Source organism: Fusarium venenatum, assembly GCF_020744135.1.
Source record: "Fusarium venenatum strain MPI-CAGE-CH-0201 chromosome Unknown EDB82scaffold_1, whole genome shotgun sequence".
Taxonomy (NCBI): Eukaryota; Fungi; Ascomycota; class Sordariomycetes; order Hypocreales; family Nectriaceae; genus Fusarium; species Fusarium venenatum.
This window is the reverse complement of record NW_027072129.1, coordinates 7,361,095-7,388,378: the sequence shown is the minus strand read 5'-3', so window position 1 is coordinate 7,388,378 and position 27,284 is coordinate 7,361,095. Positions and strand designations below refer to the sequence as shown.

Genomic DNA, 27,284 nt, shown 5'->3' with positions numbered 1-27,284 from the left:
TTGGGTAGGCCTTTGCGATACCTGGTTCCAGGCGGCCTTTAGTGCACTGACCACTGACACAAGTCGTAATTGGCTAATAAGTTCGGGGAGAGGCCGTGCCACGTCACTAGCCACACCTTAAAGTATCCATGTTGTTATCCATCAGACACGTCTCTATCGGGGTTCGCCACAATTCGCCTGACTTTTCTTACTATGTTAAAGGACATGAAGTGAAGTTGATATATGCTGTAGGAATCAGTCAAGAGTTTCAACGGAGATATGAGTACTTTTGGTAGTCCTGGTCCTTTGCCGACCACTAAGCCTACGCCGTGAGTCCTCGCATACCATACCGTCCGTCGTTGGTAGGATCTGACTGAAGTGTGTTCTTGTCATCAGGCCGCAGCGTGGAAGCTTTCCTCTCGATCATGATGGTGAGGAACCCAAAAGAAACAGCATATGGTTCACTCGATAGTTAACCAACTTCAGGCGAGTGCAAAACTGTCATGGCAAAATACCTTTCATGCATGAAAAAGGTGCGAGGCATGAATGACGACGAATGCCGCAACCTGGCAAAAGCATACCTTTCATGCAGAATGGACAGGTGAGCCTCTTCTTCGATCTTGACGGGAAAAAAGGCCCATGACGCAAATCCCTCGGTGTCGGACGGAGCAAGGCGCTAACAACGACGGGTTTAGAAACCTGATGGCCAGGGACGATTTCAAGAACCTTGGCTTTGCACAATCTCCACCGCCTTCAACTGAAAAGGCGGCGCCAGAAGCTGAAAAGGGTGTCAGGGAATAAGAGACTGAGAAACAAAGCGCTCTCTCCCTGTCCAATATGTAACATATGCTTGGAATTTAAAAAGTGAGACACCAACAACAGCGAGTTAGAGGCTGACTGTAGCGCGAATACCTTGCCTCTCATTACTAAGAAGGTGTTTGAACAAATGAGAGTAATACACATCAAAGCTCCCCGCTCGAAAACTATGTACCTGGGTGCTAGCTGTCCCTCATAGTCATAGTGGACACATGGCGGTGGAAGATTCTGTATAATAAATAACGACTACCAATTCAATGACCTCTCGCAACCAACTACAACGAACTCACCTGAAAGAGAAAATACCGGGTCAATGAGATCATCAGCCTTCATCCTCACCTAGTCTCATATTCTTAGACAAAAGCATTTTGTTGCTGTTGGTGATACTCTGACGCAACCCAACCACCATCCAACTTTCGTTGCCAGGTCAACCCCAGCCAGCTCGATTTGCGACCGTCCGTTAAAAGTATCACGCTCGTATCTACTAAACGACCTGCTATCGTTCCCTATACCTTGTCGAATACCTCATTCTCTCCCATCTAACCTCCTTCTTGACCTTTTTTTTTTCTCTGCCGGACAGGATATTCTCTTCAACATTCATTAATTCTACATCATTATCCCTTGCGGCACGGCAAAGATGCCAACTACGGCGCAGGCGAACGAGCCCAAGCAGCGTAAGGTGACTCCTCCGTCGCCTTCCTACATGACAGATGATCAGTTTGGTATGGTGTTTGAACTTGACCACAAAAGCAATCATTGTTGCTAATTCAACCTCTGCTGGATAGCTACCTACCTCGCGGGTTTACGGTCAAATCGAGTGGCAAGACCTGGAGGTGCACGACCTCAACCAGCTGGTGCACGTCCAGTACCCAGCCGTTCAAGTTTAAATCGCAATAGCACGGGCCGATTCACACCTGATGTCGCTTCTCTCCCAGATAACATGCCGCATACTCTTGATCGCAAAGAGTCGATGAGCCCCAGCACCGCCGGTGGCAGTGTCGCCTCTCGGTTATCTATGATCAGCAGAAAGAGTCCCGACTATTATTCAACATCCCCAGCAAACCCTTTGAGACCCTCCGATGTCGTTCCTTCAGCCACCTACATGGAGCGAGGCCAAAGATGGATGGAGAAGGAGGAAGCAAGCTCATTGCGTGACGCTATGGAGGAAATGGACATAAGAAAGGGTTCGAAATCGCCTGTTCAGGAGACACCAGATGACGATACTCGACTATATAATGCTGCTCTCGATGAAGCTGCCGAGCTTGTCTGGCAACACCAACATGGTACACCACCTCCCCGTCCCGATGGGCCCTACCGCTATAAGCCACACCTTCGAAAGAATAGCTACGCCCATGCTCGTACTGCTAGCATTGGTCCATCCGAGAGCAATTTTTCGGAAGGAGAGGGCGAGACTGGGGGCAGCGTGCGTGACAGCCGTTGCGATCTAGAACAGAGAGAACCAGTGGAACGGTCGGCCAGCAAAAGCAAAACTTACGGCAACATTGGCCGCAGAACACCTGAGCAGCGTCGTCACAGCCTGAAGAGGAACATTAGCGGAGAGGTCGGTCGACCCTTTTCTGAGGACCAGATCTGGGAAGAGCCTGAATCTACGGTGTCTCAAGACATAAGCTTCTCCGGTCGGGCATCTCCAGAAAAGCTCAACCGAATTCAGACCTCGGCGAATCGTGTCCGGTTCGAGGCACCTCAAGAAGAGGCCGAAAAGCCCAAGCCTTTGGAGCGGGTTGAAATATACCGCAACCCTCCGACGCGGTCGCGTAACCCGCTATACACCAGCAACCACTCGAGTGAGGCCATTGTCCCTGTTGAAGACAAAGTGGAGAGGAAGAACGGCATGGAAGTCAGAAGCAATGACATCCGTGCGGCTACAAGCATGCGTTTGAAAGATCGCAGCCCCAAACTACCGGAACCCACCGCCGTCAGTGACAGTCCGGGACGGCCCATTGTAAGCTTTGACGCCAACTGGCAAGCCCCGGACCAGTCCACTGATACCACCCCAGACCGGGCGCTCCCGGCAGCCCCCAGCAGATCCTCGTCCTCGTTCGCCCAGCCTGAGAAACCCATGGCGATACCTAGTATCGTTGTGGCGGCGGAAAGTACGCCGATGCCGCGAGCGTCGACGGCAGCGCAGATCCCGTCTATTTGCGTAGATGAGACGCAGAGTAATCCTCGAGCCTCGGTGCCTTCAATCAACACCCCGAGCATCGCTGTAGACGGCTCTCCTACCAACGGCGGAGGCATTCCCGCCATCGTTGCGCCTCAAAACGAATCGACCTCACGGCCCCGCCCACTCCCTGATCCAAGAACTGCTGCAGCAGGCCCTCGAACCGCACAGAAGCCTCGTGGGCATTGGTCTCCAGCACCCGGCAGCACCAGGCGAGCTGTGACAATCTGTCACGAATGTGGCTATCCTATCGAAGGGCGGTTCGTGGCTCTTGGGGGCGGTAACGAACGATTCCATCCGCAGTGCTTTAGCTGTTATACTTGTGGTACTAACCTACAGGCGATGGAAATCAGCCATGAGCCCGACCATCTCCGTCAAGAGCGACTTGATCGTATCAAACGCCGCGCGGCTGGTGAGACTCTTGATGAGGAACCAGGCAAGACCATGGCTGAAGACGGGGATGAGCGTCTCCGGTTCTTTTGTCATCTTGATTGGCATGAGCTGTTCGCCCCGCGCTGTAAGCACTGCCAAACCCCTATTCTCGGTGAGCACATCGTCGCTCTCGGTGCTCACTGGCACTACGGCCATTTTTTCTGCGCCGAGTGTGGTGACCCGTTTGACCATGGCATGACGCACATTGAGAAGGACGGGTATGCATGGTGTATCAACTGCCAGACAAAGCGTACAGAGCGACGAGCACCAAAGTGCAGAAAGTGCCGTATAGCTGTTATTGGACAGTACATTCAAGCCTTGGGCGGAGAATGGCATGAGCATTGCTTCCGATGCGCTGAGTGTCAGGGCAGTTTCGACGACGGTCAAATCTTCACCAAGCATGTGCCCGAGGGCACGATTGTGCTCTGCACTGGCTGCCGAGCAATGGAACTCAAAGCGTAATGATGATGATGTGTAATTTTTTTGGCGTGCGTGTTTTGATATTTACCAAGCATTGATTATTCTTTAGTAGTGTGCTTTAATGAACTTGGCATTCCGCTTCTCAGTTTCACAAGAGCAAACAGTTCGGGTTGTGATGTTTTGTTTATACTTCGAATGGTGTCTGCAATGTTGAAGGTGAAAAGGAGTGTTGACCAGAGTGAAGTCGTATTATAACGATTGTCTGGTGTAGTCAGTTATAATAGGATAGAATTCCAAGCGCGTATCGTAGGCGAACTTTAAATCGGAATACTATCAAATACATAGTCCAATTCAATCTGTTTCATACTACTGGTCTTTGTTCTTTTGGCGTAATATCGCGGGGACGTAATAACCCCCAAGTCTTACGAAGGGCAAGTCAATAATCGACGTTAGCACGTGCATGTCGCTCGAACTGAACAGAAACACACACACAAGCATGATAATCCACCGCGTCGAGAACCAAAGATGCGTAAGTTAATCAGGTTGTATTATCCCAGTCGTAAATAAGTTGTCGAGCTGGCCTCAGTCTCGCTATCATCAAAGGTACGAAAAGCCAATAAATCGAACCTGTAACAGTGGGAATCCAGTTTCAAGACCAGGCAGTTTGGCTAATTCATCCATTTGATATACTCCGCTTGTGGTACATCCCTCGCCCGGCTTCCTTTCCGCTTTAAAGTGAAGATCCTCCGACCTGTTCCTGGTGTACCTCGAGTGTATCGCCGTCTTGCATCTCGAGCTAGAAATAGTAACATGTCAGCGCGCTCAGGACCTTCCAAATGACCTGCGCCATATGTATGCAGAAATAGGCGTGTGGTGGACAAAGGTAAAACGAACCGCATCCGGTGTGTCCGTAGGCTGAACTCGCGTCCCGTCAAAGAGGAATCGGACAGAGCTTGTGGTCTTGCCCTGGCGTTCGCAAAAGGCGGTCATCAGCTTCTCGAGCTTGGTGGTGCGCTTGATCTTAAAGAAGACCTCGTTGTTGTTGTCCGTCACCTTGATGTTGAGGTGTTCCGAGTTGGGAGCAGCCTGCTCGCCGGGGGTACCGTTCGCGTTCTCGTCAGACATTATGGGTGATCTGTTCTTGTGTTTGCTTCTATGGCGAAAATGTGAGCAGCGGCTCGGAATGGAGTAGGAGATCAACGGCGTGGCAAGACGTCACAAAAATGGGACAGTACCTTTGCACGATGGTGGTTGACAGTGGTAGGTGAGGCCAAGCAAGTGGGGTTGACGACTTCGTCACGTTAAGTGTTTGAGGTGCTGGAAGCCTATTGCAATAGGCCACGCTGTTGGGTAGTGAGTGGTAGTGACGAAAGATTGTGTGTGTAGTTGAATGGGAGATGATGTAAGAGTAGAGATAGAAGAGAAGATGTGTTGGTGGGAACTAGAAAAAAAGACAATTAACTTGAGTGAGTGATGCGTCTCGACGAAGTGAATGCAGCCTGAGCGCGGGACTCTTTCTTCTCAGCTCTTTCAGCACCCTTCACGTAAACCCGGCACTGTAACCATAGATGGTGCCTATTCGGCGGGTGGAAGGTTCTTCTTCTCTAAAGATACCTGGATGAGGTGGGGAGCAGCAAGTCTGATTGGTGCATGTGTCTTTGTCACTTCTAAGCAGTTGAGAGCTAAAAATTGGACCTCTGCTTACCCTATACTAGAGGATATTTGAGAATAGATCTTAGCGTTAACCCGTCGCTGCTGGTTGAAAAAATATAACCTTTTTTTAATTAGTGATGTATTTTTACGTGTATATGTTTTGGATTGTTTCCTTTTCTCGGTGTAATGCAATAGGTATGCACATGTGTTCGTAATATAGAACTTGTCTCCTTTTGGCCCCTGTCGGTCTAACAGTCGATAATTTTTCGACAAGCACGATAGAGTGCATGACATCAGTCTTCCATAGTATCGGGTACACTACCAACTTTCTTTTTAGACTTGTGTATTTTTGTCACGTACATACACGCATATCATACCACATCTACTATATTCTCGCCAACAAGAACCGCCATTGGACACCTACTGTCAACAGCATTCGCCTACCACTATCCAGTCATTGCACTATCATCTTTGATACAATACAAACATAGCAATGGTAAGCATGTCTCAACGTTGACTTGTCATTTTGGCCAGAAATCGCTAATGAATATGAAACAAGGCTCCGAAGGACGACGTTGAGGCTAAGCCAGCCTGCCATCCTCGCGCAGTAAGTTGCAATATCATAGGGGATTGCACCGCAACCTGAACTAATTTACTACTGTGGTAGTGCGCTATTCAGAGTATGACATCCATTTGAAGAAAAGCACGAAAACCTTTGTAGCTGACCTCGCTTGTGCCAGACTGTCTCACTAGCAATGGATATAACGAGGCTAAATGCCAAACAGCAATCAAGAAGCTCTACGAATGCTGCGAAACCTTTTACGAACGCTATGGTCAAGAAGCATCTACTGTGAGCTGTCCAAAGCCCAATTTGCTGAAGCTCAAAATGAAGCAACTCCGGGAGGAAGGGAAGTGATATGTAACGCTCGTCTTGTGGTGTGTCCGCCGGTTTGGGTAACGCTGGCAACTGAAATGAAAAGCGCCGAAATTCTTCTAGGCGATCCTTGAGCACGCAAGAGGCCTCATGGACCTGAACAAGCATTGAGTGCTTATTCCGAGACTCTAATAGGAATGCCGATGACATTATGATAGAGAAGAAGAGAAAAAGAAATAAAATTTGCTGCTGAGTGGAGACGTACTTGAAGCATAACAGTGTCGCGTGCGGATAGTGTAAGGTATACTGTAGAACACACACGCGCCCAATCGCGGCTGTTTTTAGCGCAGAATGGATCCATGGAAGTAGGTTGGCTGCAGTGCAGATGAGCTTAGCACTAAGGAGGTACGTACCGCCGAAAAGCTAGCTCTGAGCAACCGCGCGAGTGAAAGGAACGACCAAAACAATCTAGCAATTCTTTGCCTTGGATCATCAAAGTTGCGCGAGCTTCCTCAACAACCATCGCGAGAACGTTATATCTTCGATCTCGACAACTGCAATACACGCGCTATCTCTATACTTGCACCCAAATTGGGTATGCACGCGACCTTGAACGATTAACATCTTTGACCCGACGGCCAAACCAGCCGAGCAGGGTCGATTGCCTACCTAAGCCATTCGTCCTCCTTACGTCTACGAACACTCATCTTCGATTTGATACCCCGCGACAATAGAATTTAACCCTTTCAATATGGCGCCTATAGAACCCGAAAGCTTTCTCTCGTACGAGGCCGGCCCTGAAGTTGAAGAGTTCGCCAACGCGCTTGACGACTGCCTCTCTCTCCCACTTTCCACCGAAGAGCGACGAGAACGAATTCTCGACCTCCCACGGAGGTACTATGAGAATTCTCTCAGACGCCTAGCCCAAGTGCGACCGCGCATGGTGCGCGATGGACAAGACGATGTTGATATGGATGCGGATGAAATCGATCCTGTTAACAACAACCCTGCATCAGCAGAGCTTATCAAACGTCTTGAGAAGGAAGCACAGACATGGGATCTACTACGACGGCTTCTTCCGCTAAGATACGCAAGCTCTGACGCCGATGGAAAGACTCCTGGCATGAAAGATGGCCTCCAGGACCCAGAAGACCTGCTTGGAAATTTCCTCATAAGCGATTCTTCGGCGCGCGAACGACAAGCAGTTATACAATGGCTTCAGAACAATGCTGCTTCTGGCCCGGATATCGACGAACTTGCGCGCGAGCTTCAACAGAATGCCGACCGGGGAGATATTATCGCCCATGGTTGGCTTCATACTCGTTCGCAAATCAAGCTTCGAAAGAGTGTCACTGCTTGGCCACATCTTCTGGACCGCCAATCACCAGACATTGCGACCTCGTTTCACAACTCCGATGGCTCACCTCTAGTGACGCAACTGGATCCTGATGCTGCGACTCGCCAAGGACGCAAGCTAGAGCCTCAAGACGAGTATTTCGAGCGTGCCATCTGGCTCGGCTGCTTCGAGCATCTCCGACGGGGGTCTAGTCTAGAGACTATCCATGAATGGTGCCAAGAGAGAACGGAGATGTGGCGAGCCATTTCCACATCTGCTGTGCTCATCTCGGCTGACGACACTCAGACATTTTCTAACACGAACCCAGCATCGCTCGCCTTATGGAGGCGAATGTGTTTCAGTCTCTCTCGATCAGGTGGTTGCGATGACTACGAACGTGCAGTATACGGTGTCCTTTCAGGAGATATCTCCACTGTCGAAAAGATTGCACTGACATGGGACGATTTCCTTTTTGCCAACTACAACGCTCTCCTGCGTACCCAACTAGACAACTACATCCTCGGACAATGCCCACCTGATCTGGCCTCGAACCTGACACAGTCCTTCCCCTCCTTCGACGCAGTTCAGTTCCATGGAGAGCCAGAGACAGTCGATAAACGTCTGATTCGGGCCTTGGAGTCCAATCCCCAGATCCGGGCTGAAGCCAATGAGCCCAACAAAGCTTTGCAAGCATCGCTGGTCTCCAAAGAGATTGGCCAGCATCTTTATGAGCAAGGTGTGATCATATCTTCAAGTGCGACCCAAAGCGAATCGAATCTGTTCAGATGGGAGCCTGAAAACATCGAGCTGAATAAGGAAAGGTTTTTCCAATCTACTCAACACTACGGACTGAGAATAGTTGCACATATTTACCTTCTCATCAACTTACTGGACAAGTTGCACTCTAACGATGATTCACTCGCTCCCGCGTCCTCCCAGCCTGGAGTGAGACGTGCTCAGCAGAACCTCCTTGCTGGCTATGCCAACTACCTACGCCTCGCTCAACTTCAGGAGTTAATACCCCTTTACTGCTCGATTCTAGAGCCCCCTCGGTCATACGAGGTCCTGAGCTATAACCTCATCCCTGAAAGCGATAACCAACAACGCCTGCTGCAGCTGAAACTTATCAAGAAGGCGGGTATCGACGTGCTTCAGTTTGTCAAGACTCAAGCGTGGCTGATGTATGATGACCTGGGCCCACCACAGCACGGATGTCCAGCCAAGGGATCGTTCAGTATCATCGCACCCGGTCCACCCACGGCAAGACAAGGTCGACCTGTGAAACCAGATTTCTTTGGCGACGACGAAAAGTTCATTGACACAGCACATGAAAACCTAATCCGGTCACTAGAATGGCTCCTACTGGTGCAAGAAACATGGCCAAGCGTCTTCTCAATGGGAACTAGAATTTACAAGTTCTTCTTGCGTAAGTTTTTTTTTGCATTGTATATAACAATATGACCACTAACAGTGTGGTAGGAAACATGCATCTCAATGCTGCTCGCCAGCTGATGAAGCGGGTGTCCTTTGCGGATGTTTTGCAGGCAGCCACAGAAGACAGCAGTGATGAGATGGATATGTACGAAGACATCCCCGAGTTCTGGGCTAAGCAGCTTGAGCGGAGAGATATTCGTGACGTGTCACCTCAGCAAGCCCTCTCAGACGCCCGCAAGTTCCGCGAACTGGAGAATCTAGTACGAGCTCTGGATAGCCTCGAGACAGTTGCATCATTGGCCGAGCTCACAAACGAGTAAGTCGACACCTCAAGATAAACTTGAATTTGATACTAACGAGACGCAGGGAACAAAAGAAGAATGCTGGTTTCTGGCCTGCGATAGGAGAGGAAGTCAAGAACACGAGAGAGAACATGCAGCCCTTGCTCAAGGGCTGGCTCTTAGTGGGCATTGAGGGCAAGTCGACCCATTTTATAAAGCCATCATTCAGATCTAACAATATTGTAGAAGGCGATCAAGAACTACGAGATCTTCGCCAGGCGTATCTCTCCGAGACAGTTCTGGCATACATCGGTACGCTGCACTTCGCAGGTACTGGCTTGTCTAGGGACAACCTTTTGGAATGCATGGAGCTCGCCTCCATTATTGCAGAGCGTGACTCGGATCTCTCCACAGCATTCGTGGAAGCTAGACGAATGAAGGAATTGGTGGAGGTATTTGCGGCGTGCAGCAAGGCACTGGCTATTAGCACTACTGGTGAGAGAAGAGTGACTGGTACCAGTAGCAAGAAGGTACGAGAGTTGGGTTGGTCCCGAGACTTATGGTCTGTCAAGCCATAAAAGAAGCTGTTGCTTCTTCTCTTTGATTGTCCTTCGGCTGAGTGATGGTCGATCATTTTATTCGTTGGGCGTTGTATATTGAATATGTCTTTTTGAAAGGTGGAGAGGGACATGGCTTGTAAAATATTCGGGGCGAGGGGTTTCCATAGAATATGAGCCGGACGGCATTGACCTAATGAGAAAACTACTCACATATTTGATACATAGGTATCTGGTGTCAAGACTGCTATGATTTGATAAATTTGTATTGATGATTGTGTTGCCGATGTTAAAGCATATACGGACCCCCCACGTTCCAGACCTGCAGACATCTAAAGCCACTCAAGTAGCTCCCCACCTTCGACTTGCATCCTTGACGTCCCATCAACCTCAAAGAAGCAGCAACGCCATCAGATACTCCCTCTCTCAGTAGTTACTGTTTCTTGAGAAAATCTGTCACACGCACCGAAGACACGCGACAATATAAATGGCAAGCTTCGCGTCAGAGCTACAGGGTGTAACGCCTCCTGTTCTACCTCCTAAACCTGGCAGCCATGAGGCGAGTCGCATTGCGACCCCAACATCAGCCGGCGTTCCTCCACCATCCGAAGGCCGCGTTCCCTCTAGTAATGTGAATCCAGCGCCAACATCTATACCCGACCCAGGCGACCAATGGCTTCCCCAGATTCTGCAGGACAAGTCGTACGCTATACCGATATAACCAACAGATGCCCTTGCACTGACTACATGGAATAGAAAACAAGACCTGGCAGAGCTGCTCGCGAACCCAGATCTTCTCAACGCTCTAACACACTCTCCCGAGTCCATCCACCCATCTCTTCAAGCCTCACATCAGGCTCTATCCGCCGCGCTCAATGAGAACATCGAGTTCGCGAACCAACTTATCGATATGGAAACACGATTATCGCATCAACGCGCATCAACACAGGCACAACTTCTCGCAACACACACGCTTGAACGGCAATGGCGGCAAAAACAATCCAACATGGACCACGCGTTGGCGCCTTTCTCACCTTCTGCGCTGTACCAACAGTTAGGACAAAGTGTGCAAGAGCAAGCATTGATATGCGAGGCTATGGAGGAAAGCTTTCTTGAGGGAGAGGGAGAGGGTGTGGCAGCAACAGAAAGAGAGGTTACAGATTGGGTTCGCAAATACCGAGAGGCCAAGGTCCAGTACTACCTGAGGCAGGAGAGGAAACAGAGATGGGATGAGGGTCGTGTTGGAGGATGGAGATGAGAAACAAGATTTTGACACAAATCATAAGCTTGGTCTGCTAATCAAGTCTTATCACGCCCAAGGAAGTTAGAACTGAGTTTCCTGGTATTGAGAGACACAGGTACTATGTACCAGTGTACAATTTATATTATTCGTTGGTTTTATGGTTGCAGAATCAAATGATATGCGCATCATGTATACTGGCAACGCCCTACTGGTACTGGTGATCAACGCTCGCTTCCATAACGCGGGTATCGATCTCTTGTGCCTTCAAAGCCGCTCGAAATCTCCAAAATTTCCATCGTAGATGCAACGATATATATGCCTGGTATCACAAGGCGCTGAAAGGACTCTTCTTCATATCCGGGCTACGAGGACTCATGGGTAGAGCAAATAGATCGTCGTCGTCATCTCGTCTCATGGGCCTAGCAGGTGCTGAAGCAGCTGTGGTGACGTCGCCATGAAGTACAGCATTAAGTGAGATAGGGCCTGCAGATGCACTACTGACCATGGCCTCATGGGAAGATACGGCGATATCACGTCCTCTGGGTTGGAATGGGTGAGACTGGCTTATGGGGCTCATAAAGGTGTTGGCTACAGGAGATTGTTAGTTAAACTGCTGCAATAAACACAAATAAAGGGACTTGTGGGTACCTGTCGTGCTAGGCGTTAAATCAGCAGGTGATGTAGCCAGCTTAAGGCCCTTGAGCTTATCTCCCAAACGGCCCGTTGGGGAACGCGTGGCTGCCGGTCGAGATAGCGAATCAGCAGGCAACTGCGGAGGGTTGATGAACGTATCAAGGATCCATTTCCTCTCCTCGAGCGCCATTTCGACACCCACACCCTCAGCATTGCTGCGCAACTCGTCTTCTACTTCACGGTCTATTACTGCCAGCCGTTGCCTGGCCCACAATGTATGCAGAACCCCTCGATTTCCTGGATCAGCGGCGAGCCCGGGAGGGAAGATAGCCGGCAGTGGCTTGAGGTTCAAGCTGGGTGCGCCGGGCGGAGTGATAGTAATGGTAGAGGGAACAGTGGCATTGGCTGGTAGTAGAAAGAAGACACGGCGACGACGTTGACGAGTCGACGAGCCAGGGGCAGTTCCCGCGTCCGGCTCAGTCTCGAGATCAGCTGCAGGAAGATTAGTAGACTTCCCAGGCCATGACACTTGCCACGAGGTGTTGTCGGTAGTGCCTATCTTGACCCCCGGATCAGAGACCGAAGCCGGCTCCGCTGCGGAGACCTGATCGGTAGTGGGAGCGGAGCGTTCACCGGAGGAATCGGCGGAAGGATCGGCAGATGCAGCGGGGCCTTGGACAGCATCAGGATACCATTCCACCATAAGAACCTTTGTGCCAGCATCACTGAATTCGAAGCGGGCCAAGTGCTGGATCTCCACAGTAGGAACGATAGGGACTTCCCCGGCTGATGACAATGAGTTTTCTGCTGGTGCTGTTGACTCTGATGCAGATAGAGTTGCCGGCCGAGAAGAGCCCGAAGACGGGGCCGTCGTCATGATTTAGGGCGACTCGTCGTTATCTGGTGTCTGGGATGGTGCTTTTTCTGGGGGTCACACGGCAGAACAGAAAACAACAAGCTCCAGAATAATCGCAAGTGGGAATTGCAGTGGTGGCTCCGTATGTAAGCGGTAAAGTGCTGAAGAAATAGTAGGTAGGGTATGGACCGTGAGGTAACAGTATGAATGGGTATGGAGATGAGTATGGGGATGGGGGTCAAAGATGGCGGAGATGCGATGACCAAAGGCTGGGGCACTTTTGATATTAGCCCGAAAGCTTTGTTTTGACTTCGTCTCCCTTGCTCGTTCTCCTTTTCCTCTCTCCCTCTCCTCAGTGCTGTCCAACAATAATAGTAGTCGGATGGTCCTTTGCCTTGTTCTCCTTCTTGGGCTCTTGCGTTTTCAGGGTCCCGCTGCTTCTCGGGCCGAGACAGTTATTTTGGCGAATGTCAGAGTATTAGTTTAGTTACTGTTAGTTAATGAGTCTAGGTCCAGGCAAGGTTATTGCTGCGCGAGAAGGAAACCCGGGCACATTCCGCATTCAACCGGCGGGGGACGGGACCTAGTACTGAGAGCTGTCTCTAAAGATTGACTTGACTGAGAAAGCCGTAAAGGTAACAACGTCGAGTCAGCCAAGTAAGGAAAGAGCGCAGCAGCGGTGGCGACTGTAGATGGTGGCGGGGGAGTTGCCAGTTTCAGGACATTTGAGAGAGAAAAGAACATTAAGTCGATCATCGGATGACATGATATTTCTTTTGACCGTTAATTACATCTGGCATAAGGAAGGAACGAGGAGAAGCAGAGGGGAAAGAAGTGGACTGAAAGCGGGATGAAACGGAATTAACCTGGGGAAGTGCTCAGATATCTTGGTAACAAGGCCGATACTAGGTATGTAACGAATATACAAGGAGATTTTCCAATCGGAGTACACAGATGAGGAACTTGTTATTGAGAAAAGAGTTCAGCATCCAATCATCATCCATGGTTTGATCTTTTTATCTACTGTTGAAATTGAGGCAGTGCTACAATTACCTACTCGCCTACTACCTTGGTACATAGTAGTAGCTGTGGGCAAACAAAGCTTGGCTTCGATCGAGCTATGGATAGCATTTACGCCACACCGTTGTCCTTATCGGCCGATTAAAAGTGAGTGAGCTGATGCAGTCACTGAAACTGGTCATGTCACCAGCACACATTATAGCGTTCGGCCGCTGAAGCTCGAGCCAACCTGAGTTTGACATGTGCTGCTGATCTTTATAAATGCCGTTTTGACGGATAAGAAATGATGTGCCATCACATCAAAGGTATCGATCGATACACGCACTTTCTTTACCTGTTCAGGCCTATACCATTACTCTATACTGCATGTATTTGAGATTGCCTCAGACCAATACGAGGCGCCATTAGAATAGAAGATTCTTAGAATCTTTAAACAAAGCAAAGAAACGTTACAGATTCTACTGCCAAGGCGGCAGAGTTCCCAAAACGAAACACTCCAATCGGCCTTTCTATCTTTTCCAAGAAGTACCGCAGCCTCTAACTACATGCAATAAGTGCTGTCCATCCTACCTGTCGAGTACACCATCAGTGAAGCAAGACAGCCCGACTATTACTAACATCAACTGTTACTGCTTTGCTTATAGCTGTGCTGTACCGTGCTGTAATGTTACTACTCGACTTACCATACGGAACTCTTAGGCTCGTCTTGTTTTCTTAAATTCAACAGCCAACCAGAGATAAATGAATTCTCTTGATCGGCGTCGATGAGACACTGAATATTGAGCTTGTCACGGATGGGCCAGGTCTTCTGCCCAGAATCACCGCAGTAAGGCCGCGTCTAATAAGAACACGCCCCCCCCTCCCCTGCTGACTAGGAAGACTAGGAAGACTAGGAAGAAGAAGGGTGGTGTCTGTCTCGGGTCCATTCAGCTGGTCCTCGCATCCACAACCATATTCAGACAACTCCAGTTATTTGACTCTGCCTTACTCGCGAACTTATCGACCCTCAACTCTACTCTTTTGATGTCGTACAAGTGTATCAGAGATATCCATAACATCATGGACCAATAAATGAGAACATCAAATTGTCATGGCCTGAAACCGGCGTCAACTCAAAGCCAGTCTAAATGACAACTCAACAATGACCAGAAATACACCCGAGACCCATACTCAAATCTGATTTCTTGACGTGGAGAACAAGAATTCTCAACTCACAGACTATATCGTCATCAAGTACTATAGACTAACCTGTTGCATTCGAAAGAGAAACATTCCAAAATCGCATTTACGAGCCTCTAGAGATATACAGGATAGGATAGGCACACAGCACACACATGCCGTGACATCTTGGGGTTCCAATTTGTCGAGGGCCACGGCAATTAACAACACTGCATGCGACATAGATCAGGTTTGATGGAGTTATCTGCGTCTCAAACCTATTGCACGAGCCACGCGATTCGCACGGCAAAAGCTCTCACCCACTCGGACTGACTCTATCACACCTCACTTGATCTAGCTCTCGGCCGGGGAGAGGGTCCTCGGCTTCTTTCTGTGACAAGACACGGATCGGATCCACGCGACCCTGGGGGAGTCATGGCCAAAGCTCCGTGTCATTTTATCGTCAAGCTGTGAATACTACCAAGGCTTGCTCACTTTGTCTTGGGGTATTGACTTCTCGTTTGGCCATCACGACAGTTCTGCATGAAAATCTATGGTAGGTCATATTAGTTGATATTTCGGGATCGAGGGGCACTGCGTGTACTCCTGCAATGTAAACAACAATGTTATCATTCTTCGGCCTATCTGTTATTAATTGCAGCCTGATGTGATGTCATTCGTTAGTGAAACAGAGACGTTGTAGATACATACTTCAACAAATGATGACCAAGATATCACGAAATCTTTGGACACTTGCCGACATCGCGTTGGTTTTAAGACCTTATCATCTGCTGTCGCTGATAGGGTAATCGAATCGACTGCTCCGAGGTTCCAAGAGCCAACAAACTCTGACGACCTGTTGAGTTAAAGACTCGGCCGACAGTTGAATAGAACATGCGGATGACATGCAATTTGCTCCTGACTCGGGCCTTGTCATCTCATATCTATCGTTTGACCAGTTCTCGACAATGGCAAACTTGATGAGCATGTCCACACAAAAAGTCTGCCACCTAATCTTGTGTAGACCCATCTTGTTGGACCGGCTAAATGCAATTCAGGTTGAATAGACCGAGATATGAACGAGCGGCGGACCCGGGTCTTGGAGAAGAGCCAAGTCTCAGCCGGGTCAGCCAAGACAACCTAACAAGAACGCTCTAGCCCTAAGCCTTCAGGGAGAAAAGAGAGCCATTATCCATAGAAACGTAAGAAAGAACGAAAAAGAGGCTGCAGGGGCCGAACAATTCTCATTCTTTCTCTCCCGACCAGTCGGTTAAAGCTAGGAAGAGAGGTATTTACCGTTAAGTGCTACGCCCGGGCTTACTGTGTCTTGTTAGTGAGCGGCTGCAAAAGTTTCATGGAGGATGGGATCGTTGTTGAAGGTATATACGTAACCTAGCTTGATTAGAGGCGCTGTAACGTTGTCGATAAAACTTTCGGGAACAACTTCGGGAGAGCCTTTGATGGCATCGCGGCGCACGCCACAGAATATTACAGGCAACCCAAGATATAGATGCAAGCCCACCGGTAGACGCCGCATGGTATGTAGAATATGGCCGGCCAATTGGGCCGACTCGGGGATTTCATTGACGATCTTTGAAAGTGAGCACAGTCGCGTGGTGACTTGCCTTGCAGCAACTGTACACTACTCTCTCTGTACATTATCTAGGTCACTACTACTACACAACAACTCAACGTACCGGCGGTTTTCTGGAGCGTTGGAGTGGAGGACGGATGCATCAACAACGTCAGCTGGTCACTAAAAGTACTGGAGGATCGCGGGCATTTCAGGGTCAAGAGGAATACTGATGCTAATAGAAACTGCTGTTTGTCAAGACTGTGGGGAGATTTGCGTAAAGCAGTGGAGGGCTTCCATCGTCATTCTGGGTCCTTCCTTGACGGGACTGGGAGGAGTATGGCTGCCCAGATTTTCTCTCCAGGACGGGAAGCCCAAAGCGCTGGGGGAGGGTTCCATTTAGGTATGTACCTCACGCGGTTTCTCCAGAGCAAAAGGGGCCCCAAAGTCACCCCCACAGCTGCCAGAAACTCTCCACAGTTTGGCCGGTCAAGCGCCGCGTGGTAGGTCCAAACCGAGCGTTAACATTGGGCGGCCATGAGGTGTCTAAAAACTGCAAAACTGTTGCTTTACTGTGATGTGTTGTAGCGTTAGTCTACGAGAATAACCTAGCCCAGACTAGGTAGCTTGTCCACTGCACACCCACGACCGGTCGGTCCGTCCCCCCCATGATGGTGGCCTGGCCTTTTGGTCGGCTCGGCGTTAAATTTTCTTTTTTTTCTTTCCTTCCTTCTACGTTTATTATCATCAGTGCAGTATGTACTGGGCATGGGCAGTACCTACCTAGGTATCTTTAAGGGAATCTATCTGCCTTAGTCTAGTAGTAATCACTAATAGTATCTACCTCTCAAGGCAAATACCGGGTGCTAAGGCAGGCAGGCAATCTCCATCTCCAGAAACGGAAAGTATCCAGATAACTGGGAGATCCTCGCCAACCAGCGGGTGTAATATCATCATCCCTGGGTACGCAGAGCAATGCTTCATTCGTACTTTGATCCTAATTGTGTACTTTGTGCCTAAATCCATATCCAAAGTTCAGTGATCAATGGCTATAACTGCAATCAAGAGAATGCGGTATCATACTCTACCTATTGTATATACTGACTGCATCTGTCTCTGTTCTCATTAAATTCATTATCGTCCCGTCTGTGGAGTTGCCATAAACACACGCCCCTTCTTCACTCCTACCCGCCACTCAAGAAACGCTTACACCCATGCCCCCTCCGTGCCTTTCCTTTCCCTCTTCCCCCGGATTCGTACCTCCTCTACTTGGTACCCTTGTACCTGAAAGTCCCCTTCCTTCCTAGGTAGTCATCACTACGCTCGCTCGCTCTTTCTTTGTATTCCCACTTTCCTGTCACTTTGCCTGAACTCATCCCATCCTACCCCGTCTTACTATCCTTTCCTATCCAAGCCAACTCGAAACACCACGACTTCGCATTCACGATATCGACCGACTCAGACTCAGACTCAGACGCACACCTTTCCTTGTCTTATTGTGCCTCTGACCTCGATTTATTTGCGTCTCAAATCTTCGGCATTGGATCTCGGTATTACCGATCCCTCCGTCTCATCAAATTGCTCTCCCGCTCGCCATGTCCAGTTTATTCTCATTCAGTGCGCAATAGAGACGGACGTCTACAGCCACCTGGGCTCGCTTGACCGAGGCACTATCGTCCTATCGTTGATCTCGAAGGTCTTGCGCCGCAACCTCGCTCGGTAGCGTTCAACGTCGCTCATTTCTTCGATAACTTATCACCATGGCGAACCATCCACCGCGTACCATGGCTATGGACCCGCCACATATAACCGAATTCGCCTCAGAACGTTATTTTGAAAAGCTGAACCAGCTCAACGCGCATCAGCAACATCAACATCAGACTCCGTCGACTCAAACAAGTCTTGACGCTACCACGCCATCGCCGTCAAGGTTCATTCTTCCATTACGAGAATCTAAAACCGTCGATACTGAACCCATCAAGCCGGGTGAAAAGCGTGACAAGTCTCGTTTCTTCGGTCTACGTTCTAGGGTTTCAATACTTCATTCCAAGTCCAACTCCCCTACCAGTGCACCTCGTGTTTCTGCTGAATTAACACGGAAAAGGTAATTGAATATATACTGACACCCATACTTGTTCACCCAGCTGACTTGTAACACTAGTGCCAGTTTCGATCAACTTTTTCTTGGACTACCCAACGAGCTACAGATTCAAGTCATCTCTGCTTTACCCCTAACCGATATACTCAACCTCCGACTTGCTTCCAAGTCATGGCATACCCTCGTCACGTTAAACGAAAATACCATTGCTCGATACCATCTTGAACACCACATCCCCGCTTATGCCACACGCCTATATCCTATTACCGATTCCAACCAGATTAACTTCCAGCATTTATGTGGTCTGTGGCATCGATTGCATGTCGCTGCGAAGCTTGCCTTCCTGATGTGCGAATGGATTACGAAAGATATTTTTCTTCGCCAGACCGAAGCCCAACGAATTGCTTTTGCACCCCAGAACGAACGCATGCGACGACGACTGATTCCTCTTTTATTCACAATCTTCCACTTTTTTGAGACGTATCGGAACCTCTATCTAAAACGCATGGCCCAGAATGACGGTAAAGGTTTAAGACGAGAACCTTACACCATTAATCCCATCGAAGCCGAAATCATGAGCATGTATGACGACCAAACCTTATTACGGGTCCACGAAGTATTTCCGCTTGTGATATCATCGTTCTGTCGAAGACTACGTCCACCAACATACGTGGGCAGAGTTGAGAGATCGCTTCGTGGATATATCCGGGAGAAACCGTCGGACGACGTGCATGTCGCCATCTTATGCATTGGTGGACTCCGACAAGTGGAGAGGCTTTGGGAAATTAAAGGATACAACAGTCGCCGTGGCGCCGTTGACACATGGTTCAATGCTCTTACCAAGGACGCGCCTTCTACCGAGTTGGCCACGTCGACATCAAAGCCTAAACGAAGCCTATTTGGACGCAAGAAGTCTACTAGCGAAACCCGGTCAACTGGTGCCGCATTAAATAAGGTTCGGAGCTCAGGCTCTATAGATGGGAACATGGACTGGGATGCTGGCCTTGTCTTTAACACGAGCTTATCTGCTGGCGCGCCCATGTCCGCTCTGAGTTCGCAACAGGCCCAGGCTCTCCTCAACGACCTTCCTGTACTGCAACAAATATGGCTCACATCAGCTGAGGCTCTCGTCCTTCAGCGGCGAATCGTCGAGCGCCCGCAGGACATCAAGCGCAATCAACAGGTCATGCTGGATTTGATCCGAGAGGATGGGCTTGACGAAGAGGACGAATGGTGGTACGGCCGCAGCATCCCCGATTCCGTGCGGCCTCCCGTCAGTGTCACTGATGACGATGCGGATTGATCACACCCAATGGGCATTTTTCATTCTATATATTTGCTGTTGGCGAGCGTCCTTTTAGGAAGGTATTATACTACATTTACTTGGGTACATGCATGTGTCAAAGACGGGGCTTTTGAGCATTTACACGGCGTTTTTATTTTTATTTTTGTTGCTATCCGACTGCAGGGGAAAGGGTTGCTGCGTTGTCGAGCATGGTTCTGCATGGAGCATTGGCTGGCCATTACATATTGATACCGACTGTCTATACGACTATTTCTTTTTTATGTCACTTCACTATTTACCTTTTAACCTTGTGGTATTTGGCACAATTCAATATCAAAAGTTTCGTGGATCAATTGCTGTCCTTTAATACCTGTGCCGTTATGTTTTGTGTCTATCTAAGCAAATATTAGCTCATGGCCGACAACAGACATGGCTTAGGCATCTTCATTGTCTCACAGCTGTTGTAGCCAGTTAGCTGGGTTTTTTTCTACATTCTAGCCGTCGGCACGAAGCCTTTCTTTTTCTTTAAACCAAAAGAGAACTGATACAATCATCTAGGTACATGGAGATACTCACTAACCATAACCTGCGCTCCGTGAAGTGTGTTACCTTGCCTGATAAGATTTAACCGTTGAATTTTATGATCAATATTAGGTAGCAGGCCATCAAAAGCAATACTCGCGTTACGCCCGTCTTTCCGTACAAACATTCCACTCGCGCCGTTCTGAGCCGCAAAATACACAATCTCAAATCTTATCAAACCCAATACACTAAATTGTCCGGCCACACGAACAACTTAACGAAGCTAACCCGTGCGCCTGTAACCCGTCCTTCGTCTGTTTTCATTGTTGTCTGCACATAGTGCGCTGTGCGTAATTGCACGTCGCTTTTGTTAAGAAAAGAACGGCTGATCATCCGGTTCTCGCTATTGTCCTGGAAAGCTCATTGTCTTCATTCGTGTGAGTCCTTTGAATCGGACTGATCAGCTGGTTCATCATCAGCTGTTGTGTTATTCCTGCTTTTGACAGGTGGCCACCATCGACATGTTTGGAGGCTTACGACCAGGAGCTCTGACGAGCCGATTACATGACATATTCTTGAAGTTTATGTGTTTCATCAGCTGCTAGGATTTCCATCCCTTTTGCCTTCAACACATATCAGCCAGAGGAGAAGATGTTTGTAAGACTAACCTCATGTTCCAGACCCCGTATTTCGTGAAAGTTGCTGTGGGTGGAACTGATGCTGCAGGGGAGGATGCAACTGAGATTGAGGCTGTTGCCCCTGGTAGGGGTGTTCTATATACCAATTCTGATTCTGATGCCGTGAAGTATATTGTGACGGACGAGACTGAGCTGACTGGAATCCCATACTTGAGTTGCTCTCAAACACATCTGATAGTGCCCGTGACCTAGAAATACTTGCTACAGATGACACAGGATCTCTTCGAAATGTCTCCTGGGATAAACGTCGCCGTTTCGCTTGTTGTGAACTGCTAGCTGGCGGTGCAGTCGGATCAGAGGCTTGAGGCAAGATTGTGGTTGGGCCTTCTCTTGGAGCTTGTTGCAAGGTCCTTTGTGAATTGGGATCAATCATCCTTCTCTTCTCTTTGATACTACCAAGTGAGTCTAATGCATCTGGCCGGGCCATTCTTGACTCAACAGTATCCGGAGAGCCGCTGTTTGGCTGGAGAGGCCACAATGCTTCAGATTGTGGCCCTAAGTAATTTGACCTGCCAGGTCGCGAATCCTGTTGGCCAGCCTTATCACTTTGTGTTTTGGATATCGACTTCGACTTGTTCTTCGATCCGGGTGGTCGGCCGCGAGGCCTACCTGTAGATTTCTTGCGCTGTACTGGTGTTGAGTTTGGCGCAGATGCTTCTGCAATTGGTGCCATTGATGGAAAAATTGACCTCATTCGTGGAATTGCAACAGTCCGGCTTGAAACGTCTGCTATGGGCTGTAATGACACGTCTTCCTGTCCCCGCGAGGCCGGTACAATGGTAGCTGTAGGACTTTGAGCAGCCGGAACCGGTGACAGTATTACATCTGGCCCTTGGACGCCTTCAACGGCCTGTTGTGATTTGCTTGTTCCGTCTCCCATCAATCTGATTTGCGTGCTCGTTGTTCCGTACGTCCGAGGGACGAAAGCAGTACTCGTACTATGCACTGCAGTCGTCTGCCTGCTGTAACTGGCGATGCTTCCCTTTGGCCTGCCTCGTGGCCTCCCTGTTGGGGGCTTCTTCATTTTATGCGATTCGAGAGGGATGGCCGGGAAAATTTCAGAAAGCCAGGAAACGAAGAGATTACCAGGGCCATTGTTAGAAGTACTCTTAGTAAACAAGGTCGTATCGGTCGGAGGCCCATCAGGTATTGTTCCAAAGTGAACCAGCGCTTCCACAAGCTGGTCTACAATGAACCTTGGCTGGGTATATCGAAAGAGCGTGAGGATCCGGGCCTGTTCTGACTTGACTACATCAGGTGATAGAGGTTGGGGCATAGATTCTAGCTCAGTTGTTTGACTCGCGTCGGCCCATCGTGAGTCAACTGTTATTTCTCTTGTTTGTTCCTGGTTGACTTCTCCTGTAACTTTTGTTACTCCACTCGTATGTTCCGTTTCGATCTCTTGTGAGTCTACTGTCATGAATGGTTCATCTGTGACTTCTACATTGATGTCTTGCATAGGATCTTGGTCTGTGACTGTGGCATCTGCTTGTTCCACACTGCCCTCTCGTGCAGTGACTACAACAAATTGCCCGCGAGAATACTCTGGACTTATCGGGTGCAGACCGTTTGATTCTGCACACGGATCACTCACTTGGTGTGAATCAATATCCAATGTAATGTCCGTTGTCGCTACCGCCTGTTTCCCCAAGGGTTGTTCTTGATATGCAGGTGAAGGAGTGATGTGCGGTAGAGAATTTGGTCTAGGGGCGGGTGGAACGACATATGAGAGTTGAGAACGAGGTGGCGAGAGGGTCTGGGCGAGAGGTATAGCAACAGGAACGGAGGCCAGAGAGGTAGTTGCAGGTTGCAGCCGAAGTCTCCTCGGGTGACGATATCCTTGAGAACTCGCGAGCTTTGCAGCAGCAGCGGTTCTTTCACTTGTACGCTTGGCGGCAAGGTCACGCGCAGTCATCTCTGGCTTCTGGACTTGCATTTGCAGGACACTGAAGTTGCCTTGGTTCCCAATTGTCTTGCCCTTAAGCTTGCTCGGAACTGCAGTTCGTATGCGGCCATCATGATATGGGTTCAGGGTCCCGGACAGGGGAGCCTCTTTCTGTGCCGGAAATCGATGTAATTTCTCTGGTTTATCTCCAGCTCCGACGTGTGAATTCATCTGTAGATCAAATGAAGTTCTTGCTCCTTCCAAGCGTGAGGGTGTAAGTTTCGCTGCGACCCTTGAGATAGCTGTAGACAAGGTGTTGGCACTTGTAGAACGTGATACTCTTGGTGCATTTCTGTCAGGATTGGTCACGAGTGCGATATGAGAAGCTTTGAGACGGTTGTTAGTTGATTTATTGATTCGAAAGGGTAAAGTACTAGTTGTTTCGGAAAATGCGTACGAGACTCAAAGGGCATGGCGCCGGTGCAAGCCCGTGGCCACAACTACTAATACTGCGCCGTGCCCCTGGGCCTCGGGACTATGCTACCACTGGTCCGTAAAACGCGAGAACATATGCGCCAGGCTTTGCGACGTAGATGATGCGCGGACCAATGGCCAGTAGTTTGTGGTTTTTGGTGTTGCCGCAAGTCGAATTCCCGTGTTAGTGACTAAATCTTAGTGGACGACAACCATTAAATGGCCCCTCCCCCGTGATTCATACAGGCTCAGACCGTCTTCCAACCTGGCTTGAAACGACCGAGCTGAACAGCCACAGCATTCGTCATACTCTGGAGCCACAGCCCATAAGCCACTTTGAGTGGTTCCAAGGTCAACTGTTGTCCAACAGCAATACCTAAGCTCTAACTACCAGTGCTAGCAACTTCAGCGACGCTACGCTATCTATCTACACCTATCTACCTATACACCACACACGAGACAATACGGGCCGACATCATCTTAATTTCTTTCAACAGCGTAGATATCATCAAGCGCTGCTTGTAGATGAATGAGCCTGTGAATTTCAGCCGCCATCAAACGTCAAAGCTCTCACCGAGTTGGAGCTGTCCAAGTCCTCTGTTGGCGTTACTCCCGATCTACTCCGCAGCCCGTTTCAATAGACTACCTCAACAATCCCGACATAGCCGATCCTATCCAGCTTCTTTGCGTCAACTCGTAACCATGTCGACAAAGTACGCTTTCTTATCTTTGCCGCAAGGCGTCTTCGACTCGAGCAACCGCGATGATGCCGTCTCCTCTCTGCGCGGCACCATTTCCAACGACAATGGCTCCGTCCTACCGTTCAACATTCCCGATTTCAAGATCGGCACCCTTGACGCTCTCGTACAACAGGCGGACGAGCTCACGAAGCTTGAGGCTTCATGCGAGGCTGTTGTTTCCAAGGTCGCCGACTCTCTAAAGAACGTGCTCGAAGGCGACGAGGACCGCATCGCCCAGTACAAAATGGTCAATGATAGTTAGTCGCACGCATTGTATGAGACGGGCTAGCTGCTAATAACTCACAACAGAGCCGACCGATCAGTATGTGAGCACGTTCAGCTGGAACAAGATTCGATACCGAGCCGACAAGTCTCTCGCAGAGCTCATCAGCACCCTGCAAAAGGCATGCTATTCTACTGTCTACCCCTCGCGCTTCGACTAACACACATTATTAGGAGCTTGCCAATGTTGATACCGACGTGAAAACAAAATTCAATCAGTACAACACGGTCAAGACAAATCTTGCAGCGCTACAGAGGCGCCAGACGTAAGTACTTGCTGTCCCCAGAGCATTACGCTGGCTTGTATTGTTGACATCTCGAATATAGTGGTAACCTTTCTACGAAATCCCTGACCCCAATTGTTGATCCTGCCCTCCTTATTCAGGATTCTGAATATATAGAGACGCACCTTATCGTTGTCCCTGGAAACGCGAAGAAGGACTTCCTTAAGGGCTATGAGACATTAGCCCCCATGGTCGTTCCTCGTTCGGCTGTTGAAGTCGCCAAAGATGACGAGTTTGTCCTCTACGCAGTTGCGACGTTTAAGAAACACAGTGCCGAGTTCCTTGCCAAGTGCCGAGAGCAGAAGTGGACGCCTCGTCAGTTCAAGTATGTTGAAGGTGGTCGACAAGAAGAGCAAAGGGAGCTCGATCGAGTGACCAACGAGGAGCGCAAGGTCTGTGGAGAGGCATTGCGCATGGGACGCACAGGATGGAGCGAGAGTGTCATGATCTGGATCCATGTTATGACCCTGCGAGTCTTTGTCGAAGCAGTCCTACGATACGGACTGCCTTTGGATTACGTGACAGCACTGGTCAAGGTGAGTGATCCAATCCAGTGAGCCCAGATCATCACTAATCAAAGTTACAGACGACATCCAAGCTGGCCCCCAAGGTCAAGACAGCCCTTGACTCCAACTACTCGTACCTCGGCGGCAACGCTTTCGGCAGAGATAAGCGCGGAAAGATTACCAAGGACGACGCTGCGCTGAGTTCAGAGATGGCGGCGGCTGGTTTCCAGACCGGAGAGGGCCACGAATACACGGCATACGTATATTACGAGATTGAGTTTCCTTAGCGACCTTCACAGGTAGAACCGGGACGAGGAGGAAAGCAAACTGGGAGGCAGAACGATAGAACGATTCGCATGCATGAAGAGACACCTGTACTCGACGCTTTGATCATGCCTGCATGTGACGACGTCCGTAGTCGACATGACATTAATACCCTATCTATCTTGTTGAAACGCAAAACACAATCATCATTTACATATTTATTTCTTGTTGAGGTAACCCTTCTCGTTGAGCCACTCGACGATCTGAGCTACACACTCCTCGACAGAGTTTTCATGAGTCTTGATGGTAATCTCAGCCTTCTCAGGCTCCTCATAAGGAGCAGAGATGCCAGTGAAATCCTTGATTTCACCAGCACGAGCCTTCTTGTAGAGACCCTTGGGGTCGCGCTGCTCAGCAACCTCGAGGGGCACATCGACGTAGACCTCGACGAAGGGGATAGGCTCGTCACCACCTTGAGTAGCCTGCTCGTGTAGCTCACGAGCGACCTTGCGATCTGCTCGGTAGGGAGAGATGAAGGAGGTGATGGCGATGGTGGAAGAATCGGCAAACAGCTTAGCAACCTCGGAGATGCGACGAATGTTTTCGTTTCGGTCGGCCTCGGAGAAGCCAAGATCCTTGTTGAGGCCGAAGCGGACGTTGTCGCCATCGAGACGGTAGGCGGCGACGCCCAGGTGAAGAAGGTGCTGCTCGAGAGCAGTGGCGACGGTGGACTTGCCAGAGGCAGAGAGACCGGTCAGCCAGATGGTGAGACCGCGCTGACCGCGGGTCTCGTTGCGCTCCTTGCGCGATAGAGAAGGGTGCCAGGTAATGTTGCTGTACAATACATTGTTAGTAAATTTGGTGATGTTTACACAGGTGGGATGTCTAAATGATGGCGGGGTAATAATGATTCTTTGGAGGGGACAAATGGGTGTTGAAGGCTTGGAGGGGTAGTGAATGCTTCCATATTAATTTAACTTGTAGAGACAAGAACGAGAGATAAACTTACGTAGCCATTGTGTATATAAATAAAAACAATATCGTTAGAAGATGAAGAAAGAGAAGAGGAAAATCTTGTATAAGAGGATAGGATGTATCTGGAAGTAGCAAATAATTGGGCATCTACCAAGACCAACTAAACTACAACTTCCCCACGGCATGAGAGATAAAAACTCATACCTTGGTTCCCTGCAGCAGTTTTCCAGTCCCGTAACAACGCCGTGTGATGTCGTGATCGGACCATCGGTCGGTAGTAGATTTTGCGACAGACTCCCCGATAGGTACTCCAGTTTGGCACCATCAACCTATGAATGATCCTGCCCCGAGATGGCGACATCAGAGACCTTCTTTCTATGCGAGCTGATTCGTTGCGCAGCTGCTAGTTCCTGGTGTAGGCCCCGGCTTCTCCACGGTCTCTGTCCCACGCACCGGAAGTCGGCCTTAAATAAAGTGACCTGCTCCTACTGTAGAATCTGCAAGAACATTACCCCATTTACACCCAAGACAGAAAAGATAGACGTGATTGTCTTGGTATTAATACTTTTACTTCTTTTTTCTCCCTCTTCCTATGTTTCTTTGGTAGTAACCCTTGAACTTTAGATAAAAATAAATAACGAAAGGTCCAGTCTCAATAGCATAGACTGACTAAATTTATTTATTGCAGTTCCAGCGGGCAACTTTTCTAGGAAATGTGAGATGTAGGCTCATCGACATGCATTTATACTTAGACTGTCTATCAACGAACCGTAAAAGCATAGCCATGCCCTCTGTTATTACAAATCGTTCTTGTGAAGCCACAT

The 27,284-nt window shown here is 49.2% G+C and overlaps 11 protein-coding genes across 11 annotated transcripts; 7 read left to right on the top strand and 4 right to left on the bottom strand.

The window, feature by feature from the left end:
- Positions 1-2: 2 nt before the first annotated feature.
- Positions 3-1,079, top strand: EDB82DRAFT_489380 (uncharacterized protein). The gene is made up of 4 exons (XM_025729623.2): positions 3-308; positions 376-410; positions 466-580; positions 675-1,079. Exons 1-4 carry the CDS (start codon positions 259-261, stop codon positions 778-780), a joined length of 306 nt encoding a protein of 101 aa, XP_025588829.2. The 5' UTR covers positions 3-258; the 3' UTR covers positions 781-1,079.
- Positions 1,080-1,187: 108 nt separating this feature from the next.
- EDB82DRAFT_73675 (uncharacterized protein) lies at positions 1,188-4,222 on the top strand. The gene is made up of 2 exons (XM_025729624.2): positions 1,188-1,517; positions 1,581-4,222. Exons 1-2 carry the CDS (start codon positions 1,433-1,435, stop codon positions 3,869-3,871), a joined length of 2,376 nt encoding a protein of 791 aa, XP_025588830.1. The 5' UTR covers positions 1,188-1,432; the 3' UTR covers positions 3,872-4,222.
- EDB82DRAFT_73660 (ubiquitin-related domain-containing protein) lies at positions 4,216-5,180 on the bottom strand. Its single transcript, XM_025729625.2, has 3 exons — positions 5,065-5,180; positions 4,724-4,979; positions 4,216-4,625 (listed from the first exon to the last, which is right to left on the bottom strand). Exons 2-3 carry the CDS (start codon positions 4,952-4,954, stop codon positions 4,560-4,562), a joined length of 297 nt encoding a protein of 98 aa, XP_025588831.1. The 5' UTR covers positions 4,955-4,979; positions 5,065-5,180; the 3' UTR covers positions 4,216-4,559.
- Positions 5,181-5,639: 459 nt separating this feature from the next.
- Positions 5,640-6,714, top strand: EDB82DRAFT_489359 (uncharacterized protein). Its single transcript, XM_065608354.1, has 4 exons — positions 5,640-5,978; positions 6,042-6,089; positions 6,150-6,162; positions 6,223-6,714. The coding sequence occupies exons 1-4, from the start codon at positions 5,976-5,978 to the stop codon at positions 6,396-6,398; spliced, it is 240 nt and encodes a 79-aa protein (XP_065465747.1). The 5' UTR covers positions 5,640-5,975; the 3' UTR covers positions 6,399-6,714.
- Positions 6,715-6,826: 112 nt separating this feature from the next.
- Positions 6,827-10,189, top strand: EDB82DRAFT_489356 (nuclear pore protein 84/107). The gene is made up of 4 exons (XM_065608353.1): positions 6,827-9,118; positions 9,172-9,442; positions 9,493-9,602; positions 9,654-10,189. Exons 1-4 carry the CDS (start codon positions 7,108-7,110, stop codon positions 9,983-9,985), a joined length of 2,724 nt encoding a protein of 907 aa, XP_065465746.1. The 5' UTR covers positions 6,827-7,107; the 3' UTR covers positions 9,986-10,189.
- A 31-nt stretch (positions 10,190-10,220) lies between these two features.
- On the top strand, positions 10,221-11,515 carry EDB82DRAFT_73468 (uncharacterized protein). Its single transcript, XM_025729627.2, has 2 exons — positions 10,221-10,666; positions 10,721-11,515. The coding sequence occupies exons 1-2, from the start codon at positions 10,452-10,454 to the stop codon at positions 11,220-11,222; spliced, it is 717 nt and encodes a 238-aa protein (XP_025588833.1). The 5' UTR covers positions 10,221-10,451; the 3' UTR covers positions 11,223-11,515.
- Positions 11,163-12,967, bottom strand: EDB82DRAFT_73455 (uncharacterized protein). Its single transcript, XM_025729628.2, has 2 exons — positions 11,856-12,967; positions 11,163-11,795 (listed from the first exon to the last, which is right to left on the bottom strand). The coding sequence occupies exons 1-2, from the start codon at positions 12,715-12,717 to the stop codon at positions 11,533-11,535; spliced, it is 1,125 nt and encodes a 374-aa protein (XP_025588834.1). The 5' UTR covers positions 12,718-12,967; the 3' UTR covers positions 11,163-11,532.
- Positions 12,968-18,207: 5,240 nt separating this feature from the next.
- EDB82DRAFT_521204 (uncharacterized protein) lies at positions 18,208-19,848 on the top strand (the record flags this gene model as incomplete). Its single annotated transcript, XM_025729629.1, has 2 exons — positions 18,208-18,551; positions 18,609-19,848. The coding sequence occupies 2 exons, from the start codon at positions 18,208-18,210 to the stop codon at positions 19,846-19,848; spliced, it is 1,584 nt and encodes a 527-aa protein (XP_025588835.1).
- A 932-nt stretch (positions 19,849-20,780) lies between these two features.
- EDB82DRAFT_72972 (uncharacterized protein) lies at positions 20,781-23,657 on the bottom strand. The gene has a single exon (XM_025729630.2). The coding sequence runs from the start codon at positions 23,164-23,166 to the stop codon at positions 21,022-21,024; it is 2,145 nt and encodes a 714-aa protein (XP_025588836.1). The 5' UTR covers positions 23,167-23,657; the 3' UTR covers positions 20,781-21,021.
- Positions 23,658-24,111: 454 nt separating this feature from the next.
- EDB82DRAFT_551675 (uncharacterized protein) lies at positions 24,112-25,606 on the top strand (the record flags this gene model as incomplete). The annotated part of the gene is made up of 5 exons (XM_065609577.1): positions 24,112-24,406; positions 24,459-24,553; positions 24,606-24,697; positions 24,759-25,251; positions 25,302-25,606. The coding sequence occupies 5 exons, from the start codon at positions 24,112-24,114 to the stop codon at positions 25,506-25,508; spliced, it is 1,182 nt and encodes a 393-aa protein (XP_065465745.1). The 3' UTR covers positions 25,509-25,606.
- EDB82DRAFT_572108 (Adenylylsulfate kinase-domain-containing protein) lies at positions 25,300-26,502 on the bottom strand (the record flags this gene model as incomplete). The annotated part of the gene is made up of 2 exons (XM_025729633.2): positions 25,300-26,319; positions 26,495-26,502. The coding sequence occupies 2 exons, from the start codon at positions 26,500-26,502 to the stop codon at positions 25,704-25,706; spliced, it is 624 nt and encodes a 207-aa protein (XP_025588838.1). The 3' UTR covers positions 25,300-25,703.
- Positions 26,503-27,284: the final 782 nt, after the last annotated feature.